Below are 17,426 nucleotides of genomic sequence, written 5' to 3'. Positions count from 1 at the left end.
GGAAACAGACTCCAATATAATTGAAGATGAAGTCGAGTCTAGTCAGGTGGCAGGAGAAACTGAGTTTCCGGAAGGAATGAATGAGAGACAGGATGTGACATTTCAAAGTAAATATGAAAATCCACAAGGGAAGACTCAAGCTGAAGAAATAGTGATGAAGGATCAACTATTAAATGATGATGAAACCGAACAAACTGAAAATAAGATAAAATCTCAGAGAGTCAGGAAACCGCCAGATAGACTGGCATATGACACGTCTGGAAATATGAGTGTTTTGTCAATCCCAGTGATTAAATATATTGCATCTATTTACAAATGATTTGGAAGTCCTGTAATCACTTAATTCATTTGAATGCTGGAGCCATATGCCTGACTACTGTCAGAACATAAGTGTGATCATGACTGATATTATTACTGGGATATAAGTGTAACGTTATCAATAATGAGCTTGATAAGTGTCAAAGGTTTACAGAGTCATAAGGACATATCTATTTTGGCAGAGGGAGAATGTAATACCCTGGTTTATGACCAGTGCTTTATTTCATTCATATGTTTCTCAAAATGCAATATGTTCCTTTAATTACATTAGACAATTGGGTATTTCATTTTCACTATAATAAAAATTAAGTTGATTGACAAATTAGGCTTGTTGAATTAGCAATAGGATTTGACTTGTGAATATTCAGAGAGCATGCATGGAGGATGAGTGGGATAGAGAGAGAGAGGGAAAATGCAGGATCAAAGAAGGAGAATGGAAACAGACAACAAACGTCGAGGAGCATACTGAAACACTCGTAGGACCCATTTGGAAGTACAGATGCGGCTGTCAGAAAATTCTCCACCATTGCACTCTCGGAGAATGTGCAGATAACTTTTAGGTAGCTAGTTAGCACATGCCCTTGGAGAAAGTTTGACACCTTTTCCTTGGATGCTGTGTGAATATATTTTCCCAGGATGGGTTCTTCAGTGCAAAACTATTTCAGTACTGTCAATAAACAAAATGAAGCAATCTGGATTGATTGTGCAACAATGAGCTCCAATGATTATGTATATATTATAGACTAATGTTTTTACATATACTGTGTGTGTGTGTGTGTGTGTGTGTGTATGATGGGCCCTGTTCTTGTTTAGCAAGCACAATAGTATATTGTGCTTGTTACAGTTTAAAATAGTTTGTCAATACATACAATTTCAATTTAAGTTTATACTGCTATGAGTTAAATTACTGCTTCCCCACGAACAGTAAATTTGCATGGGTGTGGCAGTATTCATACAAGTAACAGTCCTACTTCCCCTTAAAGGGACATTCAAACTTTTATGTTTGTGTTTACCCCAATCATATTTACTTCCTTACTCACTGCAGTATCAAAATATCTTTTTAGTATCCATTCATGTTCCTTAGCATTTTGTCCACACATCTAAAGTGTTACTGAGGGTAATCAAAATTCTGCTGTAGCTTGTGTGGGTTGAACTCCTAATTTAGAAAAACCTTGTCTTTAGGTGTAGGGAAACTTCATTCTATCCAATTAGCAACTTAGGATGTGGATAAGGAGTAACACTAAAGTTTTGAGAATGCAGTGACCCTACACCATGACTGATATACCATGACTGATATACAGTCATTTATTGGAAATGGCCTTTTCATCAGTATTCCCATATGTTTTTGAGTTATGCTGCTGTTAGCTTGTGTTCACAGTAATAGCTAACTCATTATGAGCCTTTGGTGAAAGGGTTACACATGTTATCATATTGAGTACTTTAGGATGAACTCTTATCCCCTTCCCCTAAACCAAGAGTCAAGGGGAAAAGATAGTCCTATAGATTTAGACAGGACCCCTAAAGGTTGGAGTTTGAATCCATAACCAGTTGGTAAAGACAGTCCTTAAAATGAGACTAAGTGGTGGTGCTGGCTAGCAAGAAAATAAGTTTTGCACTTGTATGGTGCCTTTGAAGATTGCAGGTCATCTCAAAATGTAGCTCTTGATGCATCTTTCAAATGATTACACTTATCTTCTGTGTTCTCTCCTTCTCTCCTCTGGTTCTTCCATTCTTGTACGATTTCCCATATCCCTCCTTCTCCTCCTCCTGGTCCCATCCACCTCCAAACCACCCACTGCACCCACCTGATTCCCTCCCCCATTTGGTTCCACCTGCCCTTCATCTTTCTATTAATGCTTCCTACAAGCCTTTGTCCCTCGTTTCACTCTCCAGCCTCAGTACCCGCCTTTACTCTTCCCTCCCCACCTTGTTATAACTGCCCTTTTTATATTCGTCTTCTACCTGTCACCCATCTGCCTATCTCTCCCAAATACACCTGTTCCCCAACTTGGATCCTCCTGTCCATCATCCTTCATGCCTTCTCTGTTGACCTATCACCTACTGACCACTGCCATTCTGGCCTGACTCTTCTTAATATTGGCTCTCTTTCCTGTATACACTCAGGCCTGATGCAGTATCTCATTCTGAAACATCGCCCATTCCTCTCATCCCCTCCCTACAAAGGTTGATTGACCCACTGAGTTTTTCAGATTGCTTATTGTTCTAGATTTCAGTATCCAGTATCGTCATTAATTTTTCGTACATTGGTTGTTTGGTAGCCTTTGTCTGTTTATGTACAATTTTTTTCCTCAATTCTTATTTCCCTTTTCCTGTAAACTCCTGCAAAAAAATAAATCTTAAGGTAGTATGTGATAATACGCACATACTTAGGTAATAAATTTACTTTGAACTTTGATCTCCATGAGAGAGAATAAAGGGTTAATATTTCATATGAAAGGCAACAGCTGCAAAGTTGCTGTGTTTTTTTTTGGTGGATTTGAGCTTCAGACAAGCTTCTTGTGTCACGTCTCTGGGTTGAGACAGGAACACATCGCCATCTGACTCACATGGAAGTGCTAAGCACTGGGTCATGGCTGATTGTTCCAAAGCAATTATCAGCAAGACAGGGTCCTTCTTGCCAAATCATCTTGTGGTTTGTAGCACAGAAAAGGCTTTGCCGCAGGATTTCATTTAAATAAACTAGAAAAGGTTGATGACTCAAATAGCCCTAAAGCAACTTGCAGGAAATTACCACTGTGCATTGACAAGACATGTCACAACTTCAGCTACTGTTGCACAAAACAAACATTTTACATAGATACCAAAAGATTGTGGAAAGAAATAAGAAAATTAGGGTTTCACTCATGTTTTGAAAATAATTTACTTCCTTACTCACTGCAGTATCAAAATATCTTTTTACTATCCATTCATGTTCCTTAACATTTTGTCCACACATCTAAAGAATTTTGAGGGTAATCAAAATTCTGCAGTAGCTTGTGTGAGTTGAACTCCTAATTTAGAAAAACCTTGTCTTTAGGCGTAGGGAAACTTCATTCTATCCAATTAGCAACTTGGGATGTGGATAAGGAGTAACACTAAAGTTTTGAGAACGCAGTGACCCTACACCATGACTGATATACAGACTGGTTTCTATTGATGTAATTTTACCTGAATATGTTGACAAAAAATGTATCCTATCCTTTGAAGGCCTGAATTGTTGGAAGGATAAATCTGTGTTTCTGCAGCCACTTTCACATTATTGAGGCATTCCGAAGTGTTTTGTAGCCAAGTGTTTTGAAGCATAGTTTTCGCTTATAACAATCTCTTGATAAGTCTAACCAGATAATTGCCAGATAATATATTCTGTTTTCTGATGTTGAAAAAGAACATGTTTATTTAATTCATTTATTTTATTTTTTATTTACTTTGAGGTACAGCACATTAAATGGCTCTTCCGGTCCAAGAGCCTGTGCTACTCAATCACACCCATATGACTAATTAACCTAAAAAATGAGAATGGAAATATTTAGGCCATGTAGAAATCAGCTGTTACCATACTGTCTCAAACAAGAGAAAATACGCAGATGCCGAAAATCCAAGCAACACACACAAATGCTGGAGCAACTCAATAGGTCAGGCAGCATCTATGGAAGAGAGTATAGTCAACATTTCGGTTGACTGACTATACACTTTCCCATAGATGCTGCCTGGCCTGCTGAGTTCCTGCAGCATTTTGTGTGTGTTGCCATGCAATCTTTCTATTCCTTCCCATCGTGAAGCATCGTTCAGTAATATCACCCACACGGTAGTTGCCTCAGCCTCCCTGGAGAATCCCATCTATTTCTCACTTCCTATTTTGTCATGTTAAATCTATCTGATGCAGGATTAATTTTTTCATAGATTCAAGAATTAATACATCATAGCTGCCGGCCCTTCAGACCAACTAGTCAATGTCAACCACCTCATCCTTCCTGCTAGTCCCAGTTGCATGTGTTTTAGTTCATAACACCCCAAGACTCTTCTCCATCATGTATAGTACCTATCCAAAATTCCTCAAGTGTGGCCATTATAACCACATCGACAACTTCCTCAGGTAGCTCATTCCAGATACTCACTATCCTCTGTGTGAAGGAGTTACCTCTCAGGTCTTTTTTAAATCTCTCCTGACTCATCTTGTATCTGTGCTCGCTAGCTTTGGACTCTGTAACACTGGGGAAAAGATTATAGCCTCCTTATCCATACACTTTGTGATTTCTGTATATTTCTATCAGGTTATCTCTCAATCTCCTAGGCTCTAAGGAATAAATATCCAGAACGGTCACCCTCTCCCTATAACTCATGCCCTCTATTCCAAACGGCATCCTCATAAATCTAGATCTAGAAATCTCAGCTTGTTGGTGTAGTAGCAGGGAATATGGTGTGAAACAGAGGCCTGGAATAGTCTTGGAGGAGAGAAGAGATATACATAATTGTGAGGGGTATAGGTAGGGTAGTTATTTTCCATTGAGGTTGGGTCAGACTACAACTAGAGGTCATGGTTAAAGGTGAAAGGTAACATGTTTAAGGGGATCATGAAGTAAAACTTTTTCACTCAGAGGGCGGTGAGAGTGTGGAACAAGCTGTCAGTGAAATGGTGGACACAGGTTCGATTTCAACTTTTAAGAGAAATTTGGATAGGTACATGAATGGAGTGGGTATGAAGGTCTATGATCTGGGTAAAGGGTGATGGACTAGTCAGAATAATAATTTGGCATGGATAAGTGGAGAAAGAACTAAAAATTTTAAAGAAATGGTTTGATACTGTCAAATTATCACTGAATCTAAGTAAAACTAAATTCATAATATTTGGAAATTGTGTACTCATATAGTAAACCATATAACCATATAACAACTACAGCATGGAAACAGGCCATCTCTGCCCTTCTAGTCCGTGCCAAACGCTTACACTCACCTAGTCCCACTGACCCACACTCAGCCCATAACCCTCCATTCCTTTCCTGTCCGTATACCTATCCAATTTTACTTTAAATGACAATACCGAACCTGCCTCTACCACTTCTACTGGAAGCTCGTTCCACACAGCTACCACTCTCTGAGTAAAGAAATTCCCCCTCGTGTTACCTTTAAACTTTTGCCCCCAACTCTTAACTCATGTCCTTTTGTTTGAATCTCCCCTACTCTCAATGGAAAAAGCCTATCCACGTCAACTCTATCTATCCCCCTCATAATTTTAAATACCTCTATCAAACTTCAACTTCAACTTCAACCTCAACTTCCTATGCTCCAAAGAATAAAGACCTAACTTGTTCAATCTTTCCCTGTAACTTAGGTGCTGAAACCCAGGTAACATTCTAGTAAATCTTCTCTGTACTCTCTCTATTTTGTTGACATCTTTCCTATAATTTGGTGACCAGAACTGTACTCAATAATTCAAATTCGGCCTTACCAAAGCCTTGAACAATTTTAACATTACATCCCAATGCCTATACACAATGCTCTGATTTATAAAGGCCAACATACTAAAAGCTTTCTTCACCACCCTATCCACATGAGATTCCACCTTCAGGGAACTATGCACCATTATTCCTAGATCTCTCTGTTCTACTGCATTCTTCAATGCCCTACCATTTACCATGTATGTCCTATTTGGATTATTCCTACCAAAATGTAGCACCTCACATTTATCAGCATTAAACTCCATCTGCCATCATTCAGCCTACTCTTCTAACTGGCCTAAATCTTTCTGTAAACTCTCTGTAAACTTAGAATAAATGATGTTGAAATTGATAAGGTATCTGAAACAAAATTTTTAGGAGTGGTAATAGATAGTAAATTAAGCTGGAAACCACAAATAAAGCAAAATTGTCAAAATCTATTGCAAAACTGTACAAAGTGCAACATTTCTTAAATCATTGTATCATGTGTACATGTAATCATGTATACATTGTGAGCCTCCGTTAGTCTCGCTAGACCATGGATTTGTGCCCTTGAAAGTTTTCCAGGGCGCAAGCTGGGCAAGGTTTTTTTTAATGGAAGACCATCAATTTCCCAAGTTGCAAGTCTCCCCTCTCCACGCCACCGATGTTGTCCAAGTGAAGGGCATTAGGACCCATACAGCTTGGCACCGGTGTCTTCGCAGAGCAATGTGTGGTTAAGTGCCTTGCTCAAGGACACACATGTAGCCTCAGCCAAGGCTCAAACTAGCGACCTTCAGATAACTAGACGAACGCCTTAACCACTTGGCCATGCGCCAACACATTATACTGTTCACTTATAGTCCCATAAATAACTTACTGTGTAGAGGTATGGGGAAATACTTGCAATACAAATACAAATTCTATTTTTCTACTCCAAAAAAAAGTTATATGAATTGTAAATAAGACAAGTTATTATGAGCCAACCAATCCACTATTTATTCAACTAAACACTTTAAAATTCAGAGATTTTGTAGGTTTTAAAATACAAATTATGTATAAAGTAAAAAGTGGACAGCTACCACAAAGTATCCCAAGGTTGTTTAAAAAGAGAGGAAGTCAACATGATTTGAGAGGAACATGTATATTTCAAAAAAAAGAACAAATGTAGAAAATCATTGTATTTCAGTCAGAGGAGTGAATCTATGGAACAGTTGTAGTGAGAATTTAAAAACATGCACTACACCTAACAAGTTTAAAAAAATTACTAAAAAATTATTTAATGAACAAATATAAAATACGTGATTTAAAAGGAACAGGAGTAATATAAATAAATGATATTTGGAATTGGATTTTGTGTTAAAAAATTATGATTTTTTTTGTTTTTGATGTGATGATTGACGCCAAATATGTTGTAAAAGGGGTGGGCATAATAAGCTGTAGTTTCAGCCTACACCCTTTCAGTCTGTGTTAAAGAATATCTATGTTATTTGTTGTAATTTTGTCCTTTGAAATCATCATTATGAAATCATTGTTGTAAATAATGTTTTTTGTTATGTCTGTACTGACCGAAATAAATTAATTTAATTCATTCATTACATCGGCTGAAGGGCCTGATTTTGTGCTTTAGTGTTCCTTGACTCTATGACTCAAAGATATTGAGACCAGTAGAGTTGTAAAGTTTATGTGTATTTCCAAACAACCAGCAGAACATATTTTAAAAGAGTAGTATGTTGAGATCTATACGGTAGGTTACTGTGATCGATAGAAGAATTCCAGAAGAAATTTAACTGGTTATAAAAAATGTAAGAGAACAATGCTATTACAGTTTCTGGTGTCATCCCAAATAATTGTTGACTGATATAAAAAAAAGACTGGATTTGTCCAATAAAAATTTATCCAACTTGAATGTAATTGTAGCATTGTAGTATCACTGAACAGGATAATTGGGTTAGATTTCAGTTTAGGTTTAAAGACGCCCTTAGATGTAGTTTCTTCACACAGAAGTGGTGTGTGTATGGAATGAGCTGCAGGAAAAGTGGTTGAGGTGGATGCAATAACAACATTCAAAAGGCAAGTGCATGGATAGGAATGGTTTAAAGGGATATAGGCCAAACATGGGGCAAATGGGAGGAGCTTAAATGGACATCTTGATTGGCATGGATGAAATGGGCCAAGGGACCTGTTTTCATGCTGTGTTATTCCATGGCTTTTGTATCAAGCACGAATTTTGGATTATCTTTGAAAATAACCTGAAGTAAGATCTTTGACAATAGCTACTTTCCAGAACTGAAGGGCCAGCCAGTACCTTCCTGCCTCACAGTGCTCTAGCAAAATGCTCATGACAATTATTCTGCAAATAAGGGAGTGCAACAAAGATTCACCATATTGTTTCTTGGCAAAGGGAATTTGTCCTTTCAGGAGAGATTAAGCAAATTAAACAAATGAAAGGTGGTCGCAATGAGACATCCAGAATCCTTATGGGACTGGACAAGAAAGCAACATCTATCATCAAGGATTCCCACAATCCAACCATGTTCTCTTCTCACTGCTTCCATCAGAAAGGAGGTACAGAAGCGTTAGGGCCCACACCATCAGGTTCTGAAACAGTAATTACTCCTCAAGCATCAAGCTCTTGAACCAGAGAGGATAACTTCAGTCAACTTCACTCATTCCAACACTGAACTGTTCCCACAACCTATGGACTTCCTTGCAAGTGTTATGCCTGTGCCCCAACTCTGAGGGGCCGAAGGGTAAGAGTAGCCCCCTCCTTTTTGAGAATCACAAGATCGCTATTAATTCAGGTCAGGAGACCCAGGAAATCAGAGAAAGACACGCAGAATCCACAAGGGGTTTGGAATGTCCTGGCCTCAGCGATACAAAGCCACGGGAAACGGCCATTGTCTCTTGGAGACGGAATTGTGTATTGATCACGGTGCTATTCATCGAAGCCCTCAAGGAATGAGCAACGTGGGCTGGTTGGGGGATGGCATCATTCCAACCTGATTGACATCTGAGACCCCGTGAGTAAGGATAAAAGAAGGTCTGGGGAACAACTCCTTTAGATGCACCAGGAGAAACGCTAGAAACCCCGTGACAGCGTTTAATAGTGACAGCCGGTGGAGGGCCCACGTGAGTCCTTTCCCGTTGCCCGGGATTGAGGCCTTACCACGGAAGACAGCTTAGCTAAAGAAGAGATCACCACCGACGACATTCCGAAGGGTCGACATCATAAAAAGGAAAACGGGCAAGTCCTAAAAACATTGTCTCTCTCTCTCCAACCAAAAGCTGCAGCCTGAATGAACTTGTGTGAGTTTTATATTTCCATCAGACAATATATTATCCCCTAGACAATGATAGAGCTATTTCTTATTGATTATTATTATACCCGCGCTTTTAGATTTAGTATTGACAACGTATATTATCTGTATGTTTACATTGATATTATTTTTGTGTATTTTTATCAATAAATACTGTTAGAAATAGTACCATCAGACTTTAACGGACCTCTCTATCTTTGCTGGTAAGTGACCCAGTTATGGGGTTCGTAACACAAGGAAATTTCATCTCTTGTTTCAGATATTTATCACTTATTTATTTATTATTATCATTTTTTCCACTTGTATTTGCAATTTTTGTTTTTTTGTGTGTTTGTCTGTCTTGCGTGTGGTTTTTCATTCATTCTATTGTGCTTCTTTGTATTTTATGTGAATGCCCACAAGAAAATAAATCTCAGGGTAGTATATAGTGACATATATGTACTTAGATAATAACTTTGAATTTTGAACTTAGAAGGGTTGACGTATCCCCTGGCTGGAGTGTCTAGAACCAGGGGCTAATGTTTCAGAATAGGTGATTGACCATTCAGAAAGGGATGAGAATCTTAATTTTCTACCTTAGAGCATTGTGAATTCTTAGGACCTGAATTAATTAGGCAGAGATTAATAACATTTTGAATATTATGGGATGTGGGATCAATGTGGAAAGATAAAGCTAAAGTTAGAAGATAATCCCTCCACTTACTGAATGGTGGAACAGAAACAGAGCTGAAGCAGCTTCTGGTGCTTTTATTCCTTAGTCCAATGTTCCAGCATTGATTGATGGAACAGAGATGGTGGTGGTATGAAGCTGCTTTAGGTGTGGATTTATTTTTGTTTTAATTTTTCCATTATCTGCTGTTTACTTAGAAGTTTTAGAACATTACAGCACAGAAACAGGCCTGTTGGCCCTTCTTGGCTGTGCCGAATTTCTGAAGATGGGAACTGAAATCCAGCAGCTCAGAGCATATTTACTTCTTGAGATGTCCAGTCTTTGATACTGAAATGTGAACTCTATGAGTGATTAAATAATGCTCAGCTAATGCTTCTTCTTTTTACTCTAGGTCAATTGTGGGACGTAGGTTCTTCTTCATAATGGGAACCCTGTACCTTTACAGGTGTATCACAATGTACATCACAACTCTACCTGTGCCTGGAATGCATTTCCGCTGTGCACCAAAAGTAAGAATCTCATTTAGACTAGATTTTCCATGTGTTTTAGCCACTTTCCATTTGTTTTGTGTTGTACTCTCCATATTTAAGAAAGATTATGTTGAAATAGGAGGCAGTCCAAAAGTGATTCCCAGGCTAATTCCAGAAATCTGAGAGGTTTCCTACAACAAGCAGCTAAAGAAATTGAGCCTTTTTTGTTGGTGGTGTTGTTTGGAAGTCAGGCAGTGATTTTATAGAAACACAAAGATCTTTTGAGAATGTTGAGAATTTTTCACTCCTTGAAGAATCTCAAATGAATAAAGGTAGCTGCAAGATCAGTGGTCAATCACTAAAAATTAGAGATGTGTAGCAACAGCGTCTCACAGCAGGTGTGAATTTCTGAAAGTCTCTGTCCTAGTGGAATCTAGATAATTGAGTTAGAACCACAAGAAATTCTGCAGATGCTGGTAAAACATGCACTGTGTGTCTATTGCACATCCAGCCCATCACACACAAAATGCCGGATAAACTCAGCAGGTCAAGCAGGACAGGAATAAATAGTCAATGTTTCAGGCCAAGACCCTCCATCAGGATTAGAAAGGAAGGGGAAAAAGTGGAGGGAGGGGAAGGAGAACAAGCTGGCAGACAATAGGTGGAAAAGGTAGAAGGACGAAGAAGAAAGAATCTGACAGGAGAAGACAATGAACCTTGGGAGAATGGAAGGAGGAGAGGCACCAGGAGGAAGTGACAGGAGAAGAGAAGAAATAAGAGGGGTGCCAGAATATGTAATAGAAATAAGAGAGAAGGGTGAGAGGAAGATATTACTGGATGTTAGACAATTAAATATTCATGTCATCAGGTTGGATGCTACTCAGAAAGTAAGTTAGTTTTCAGTCAGTGGGAGAAGAATGGGTAGAACAAAGAGAATATCTCCAACAGGGTGAGATAGAAGGTTTAATGAAAGAGTTAACCAGCAGCCAGTATCAGATTAGCCTTCTTTGGCTGTGTAAAGTGTTACCAATGGTAAATATTTTTGACATGCCAAGTGGCCAATCTCTACAGAAAGTTATTAAACTGAAGGAGAAAGGAAGTTATTTCCGTGATGTAATGTGATATGGCTGTATCTAATGTTGCCAGCTAATTTGTATCAGCATTTACAAAATATTAAAAACCTAAGTCTCTGGGATTAAGTCTCTATCAGATAAACAAAGACTATAAATGGCTGCTGCCTTTTTTTCTGTTATATTAGGCACTCTTCCTAAAATGAAAATAGAAATTCAATAAATTGGTCTTGTTTCTGCAGGGAAAAGTAACCATGGGATACCACCCCTGACTACAAACCAGGCACCATAAGATCTCTGATTAGTGTAAGATCATGTATAATGGTCAGTGCGGGCAGTCCATGGATTGACCTGTGCTGTGATATACTTAACAGAGACAAGAGTCGCAGTGGTTGGATCTCTAGCACTGGGTCTGCCTCTGTGACTCAGAAAGGAAAGGGAAGAAGAGGCATACTGTGCTGATAGGGGATTCATTAGTTAGGGGAACAGGAGGTTTTGTGGGCGAGAATGAAATTCTCAGATCTTAAGTTGCCTCCTGGGTGCCAGCATCTGGAATATCTCAGATTGAGTCCTCAGCGTTCTTAAATGGGAGAGCGAACAGCAGAAGTTGTGGACAATGTTGGTACCAATGACATGGGTAAGATGAGTGACAATGTTCTGCATAGGCATTTAACTAGTTAGGTTCTAGGTTAAAAGGCAGATCTCCAGGGTTGTGATCTCAGGATTGCTACCCACGCTACATGCTAGTGAGGCTAGAACTAGGAAGATTATATAGTTTAAAACGTGGCTAAGGAGGTGGTGTAGGAGGGAGGGCATAAGATTTTTGGATCATTGGGTTCTCTTCCAGGGAAAACAGAACCTGTACAGAAGGTTTGCAACTGAACTGGAGGGGAACTAATATCCAAGAGGGAAGGTTTGTTTATGCTGCATGGTGGGTTTAAACTAGAGTTGCAGGGAGATGGGAACCAGAGTGCCGGAACAGTTAGTGAAGAGGTTGTGGATCTCAGATCAAGTCAAAAATCGGAGTTAAAATTTAAGAATGGTGCGGCTAGTCTCCTGAGCTGCATATATTATTTCAATGCAAGAAGTATTGTAGGAAAGGCGGGTGAGAGTGCTGTAGATGAGATAGCTGGTTTACAAATAGGCAATGTGTAGTGAGGAGAGGCTGACGATAGGGCAAAATTACAGTCCATAGAGTTGTAATGTAAAAGGCAGACAGAACTGATAAGGTGAATACAGGTCTGAATGCGCACAGTATATGGAATAAGGGAGGTGAACTTGCAGCACTGTTGCAGATTGGTAGGTATGTGTTGTAGGCATCACAGAATCATGGTTGAAAGATTGTAGCTGGGAGCTTAATGTCCAAGGATACACATTGTACTGAAAGGACAAGCAGGAAGGCCAAGGGAGCCGCATTGCTCAATTGGCAAAAAAAAACGAAATCAAGTCATTAGGAAGAAGTGACACAGGGTTGGAAGGTGTTGAATCATTGTGAATCGAGCTAAAGAACTGCAAGGGTAAAAAAAAAACTCTAATGGGAGTTATATACAGACCCCCAAATAGTAGTAAGATGTGGCCTACAAATTACAACAGAGATAGAAAGTGTATTTCAGGAGGGCAATGTTACGACAGTCATGGGAGACTTTAATATGCAGGTAGATTGGGAAAATCAAGCTTGTGTTGGATTCCAGGAGGGGGAATATCTAGAGTGCCTACGGGATGGCTTTTTAGAGCAGCTTGAGCCCACTAAGGGATCAGCTATTCTGGACTGGGTGTTGTGTAATGAACCAGCATTGATTAAAGAGCTTAAGGTTAAAGAACCCTTAGGAGTAGTAAGCATAATATGATCAAATTCACCCTGAAATTTGAGAAGGGAAAGCTGAAGTCAGATGTATCAGTATTATGGTGGAGTAAAGGGACTTACAGAGGCCAGAATTGATTGGAAAAGAACACTGGCAGGGATGATGGCAGAGCAGCAATGGCTAGGATTTCGGAAATCAATTCGGAAGGTCCAGGATATATACATCCGAAAGAGGAAGAAGTATTCTAAAGGAGAGATGGCACAACCATGGCTAACAAGAGAAGTTAAAGTCAACATAAAAACCAAAGAGATGGCATATGTTAGAGCAAAAATTAATTGGAAGTTAGAGGATTGGGAAACTTTCAAATACCAACAGTAGGCAACTAAAAAAGTCATTAGAAGGTAAAGATTTTTAACTAAAGTAAGCTAGCCAGTAATATTAAAGAGGATATCATAAGTTTCTTCAGATACATAAAGTGTAAAAGAGGGGACAGTGGATATCAGACTGCTGGAAAACAATGCTGGAGAGGTATTAACAGGAGGCAATGAAATGGCAGATGAACTGAGTAACTATTTTGCATCAGTCTTCACTGTGGAATACGCTAGCAAATGGTAAAAGTTCCAGGTGTCAGGGGGCACTAAGTGTGTGGAAGTTACCATAATTAGAGCGAAGGTTCTTGGGAAACTGAAAGGTCTGAAGGTAGATAAGTCACCTGGACCAGGTGGTGTACACCCCAGAGTTCTAAAAGATGGCTGAAGAGATAGTGGAGGCATTAGTAATGAGCTTTCAAGAATCACTAGATTCTGGAATGGTTCTGGAATACTGGAAAATTGCAGATGTCACTCCACTCTTCAAGAAGGGTAAGAGGCAGAAGAAAGAAAATTATAGGCCAGTTAGGCTAACCTTAATGGTTGGGAAGACGTTGAAGTCGATTATCAAGATGTCTCAGGGTACTTGGAGACATATAATAAAATAGGCCATAGCATGGCTTCCTTAACGGAAAATCTTGCTTGACAAATCTGTTGGAATTCTTTGAAGAATTAACAAGCATGATAGACAAAGGAGGATCAGTTGATATTATGTATTTTGATTTTTCTGAAGACCTTTGACAAGGTGCCGCATATGAGTCTGCTTCACAAGCTGTGAGTCCATGGTATTACAGGAAAGATTCTAGCACAGATAAGGAAATGGCTGATTGGCAGGAGGCAAAGAGTGGGAATAAAGGGAGCCTTTTCTGGCTGGCTGCCAATGACTAGTGGTGTTTCACAGGTGTCTGTGTTGGGACTGATTCTTTTTACATTATATGTCAATGATTTGGATGATGGAATTGTTGGCACTGTTGATGTTTGCAGATGATACGAAAATAGGTAGACAGGCAGGTGGTTTTGAGGAAGTAAAGAAGCTACAGAAGGACTTAGACAGATTAGGAGAATGGCAAAGAGATGGCAGATGAAATATAGTGTCAGAAAGTGTATGGTTATTCACTTTGGTAAAAGAAATGAAAGGGTTGACTATTTTCTAAATGGACAGAAAATACAAAAAACTGAGGTGCTGAGGGACTTGGGAGTCCTTGTGCAGGATTCCCTAAAGGTAATTTGTAAGTTGAGTCTGTGGTGAGGAAGGCAAATGCAATGTCAGCATTCATTTCAAGAGGAATAGAATATAAAAGCAAGGATGTAATGTTGAAACTTTATAAAGCTCTGTTGAAGCCTCTCTTGAAAGATGGTAAGCAGGTTTGAGCCCCTTATCTTAGAAAGGATGTGCTGAAACTGAAGAGAGTTCAATGGAGATTTACAAAGTATTTCCAGGATTGAATGGCTTGTCATATGAAGAGAGTTTGATATATCTCGGCCTGTATTCATTAGAATTCAGAAGAATGAGGGGTGACTTCATTGAAACCAATGAAATGGTGAAAGGCCTTGATAGAATGGATGTGGAGAGCGGTTTCCTGTGGTGGAAGAGTCTAAGAGCAGAGGACACAGCCTCAAAATAGAGGGTTAGCCTTTTAGAATGGAGGTGAGGAGGAATTTCTTTAGCCAGACAGTGGTGAATCTGTGGCACTGTGAATCAGACAGCTGTCGAGGCCAAGCCTTTATGCATATTTAAGGCAGAGGTTGATAGATTCTTGATTGGTCAGGGCATGAAGGGATACAGGAAGAAGTTAGGAGATTGGGGCTGAGAGGAATATTGGATCAGCCATGACGAAATTGTGAAGTAGACTGGATAGACCAAATGGTCTAATTCTGTTCCGGTATCTTATGGTGTTACATATGACCTTTTTGGCAAAGCAAGGGCACATAAGGTAAGGACAAACTCAGCATTTGATGTGAAGTCACAGAGAGCTAGATAACTTTTTCCTAAAAATATCCTTTATCCATAACATAAACAGCAAATACAATGAAGACATGTATTACAATGAAGAATGCAATGTACTTTGCATTTGTTGTGCAATCAATTCAATAGACAATGCATCAAAACTAGTCATTGTTTCCTCCTCTTTAAACAGTGCACCTCTGAAGTGTTTGAGAGGTTGTTAAACAGGACCCAACTCTTCTCCCAGTATTGTGTTCCTCTTTTATGTACAAAGGCTTTGGAGTAGCTGCACTGTTTCATCCTGCAGCAAAACGCCAGTACCTTGGAATGTGCCAATCAGCAACATCTGTATGCAGACATCTCCTTACCATGGAAGACCAATACATTTTGGCAGACTAAAGGGAGCCAGCTACATTTTTTATTTAGTGTTATAAAAATATGATCATAGGCCCTTTGGCGCAACTTGTCCATGTGGATCGAGACCATGACTGGTCTAATTTGCCTGCATTGGGCAAAATTCTTTAAACCTTCCCTATCCACGAACCTGTTCAAATGTCTTTCAAACATTGTAATTGTACCCACATCTGTCACTGCCTCTGGCAGCTTGTTCCCACATACACCAACTAATGTGTGGCAAAACCTGCTTCTCAAAATCCCTACTAAATCTCTTAAATCCATGCCCTCTCAATTTAGATTCCCATACCCTTGGAAAAAGAGTACATCCATCCATTTTATTTATGTCCCTTGTCATTTTATAAACCTCTGTAAAGCCACCCCTTTAGTCACTTCGGCTCCAGAAGACAATCCCCAGCTCTAGTTTCTCATCCTTATGCTCTCTCTAGCTTAACTATATCCTTCCCATAGTACAGTGACCAAAACTGCACACAACTTCCAAGTGCAACCTCACCAATGTCTTGAACAGTTGTAACAAGGTATCCCAAGGTATATTTTTATATTCATAAAAATGTATAGGAAATTAATACACAAAGTACAGTACATGTCCTCCTGTACATTAATTATGTCGTCAAATTAACATATGTGTTGTGCCAACAAACCATCGCATTCTGTTTACGATGCATCAATGCCCTTTGTGTTCTCACTTCACTGAAGAAGGGCAATCATATTAATGACATGTCACATGGCAGGAACCATTCAGCTCCTAGTTGGTGAAGGAGAGAAAGTGTGCTCTGGGCAAAACCCATGTTGGAAGTTTCTTGAAAAAATTTTAAATCTGGCCTTTTATCAGTGGCTTGCAGTTGCATCTGGAACAGGCTCTAGAAATCCAGTTTGTCCAGAAACCCAAGCCAAGTAAGGTTGGTGCTAGAATAATGCACCTAACATTGTATATTCTGTTTTGTCAGTGACTTATTGAATATAAACTTCTATATTTTCATTAAATTGCATATAAGTACATTGAAAATAGTCAAGTATTTGGGATTATTGTGGTTGGAGACAGTTCAACATTATCCAGTTTTACCCCTGTGATGTAGACCCCCTGACTTCGTAAAGCAAATATTAGAAATCTGAAATGCAAACAAAATACTAAAAGCACCCAGCAGATCTGCTAATAACAAACGTAATCTTTCAAGGCAAAGGTCTTCACTCTAAATAAATTCTGGAATATTGAACTTGTTATCAGTACAATGATGAAACACCAGGCTGTCCTTTAAAACTCATCAGGTACTCGAATGTTATTTATTCCTTGACCTGGATCTGGATGTAACTCCACATCCATAACAATTTGACTGATTCTTTACCAAGCTAAGTCATTCAGTTAAGGGTTAATTAAGGATGGTCAATAAATGCTGATTGAGGTTCATTCCAAGTGATGGTGACACAGGAATCACTGCTTTGTGGATTTTGCTCAGGATGAACACTGAGATAAATGTCGACTGCTGTTGGAAGATCAAGATCAACAGCATTCTGAAAGACTCACTCTGGTTTGCCTGAAACTTTCTGGTCTTCCAATGTAAGGAGCAATCAGCTTCTGGCTGTAACTTTTTGTTTATCCAAAATAAACTTTATAAATGATAAAAATTATTTACAAGA

At 39.1% G+C, this 17,426-nt stretch overlaps 1 protein-coding gene across 4 annotated transcripts in view; it reads left to right on the top strand.

Moving 5' to 3' along the window:
- sgms2a (sphingomyelin synthase 2a) overlaps positions 1–17,426 on the top strand; it is a 93,885-nt gene that overhangs the window by 63,534 nt on the left and 12,925 nt on the right. For all 4 annotated transcript variants that reach the window (XM_059965378.1, XM_059965380.1, XM_059965382.1 and 1 more), the window contains one exon: positions 10,114–10,231. In XM_059965378.1, coding sequence (XP_059821361.1) covers positions 10,114–10,231 — 118 coding nt within the window. The remainder of the gene's footprint in view (positions 1–10,113; positions 10,232–17,426) is intronic.

Source organism: Hypanus sabinus, chromosome 3 (assembly GCF_030144855.1).
Source record: "Hypanus sabinus isolate sHypSab1 chromosome 3, sHypSab1.hap1, whole genome shotgun sequence".
In the NCBI taxonomy this organism is placed as follows: domain Eukaryota; kingdom Metazoa; phylum Chordata; class Chondrichthyes; order Myliobatiformes; family Dasyatidae; genus Hypanus; species Hypanus sabinus.
This window is presented reverse-complemented; position numbering and strand designations above follow the sequence as displayed.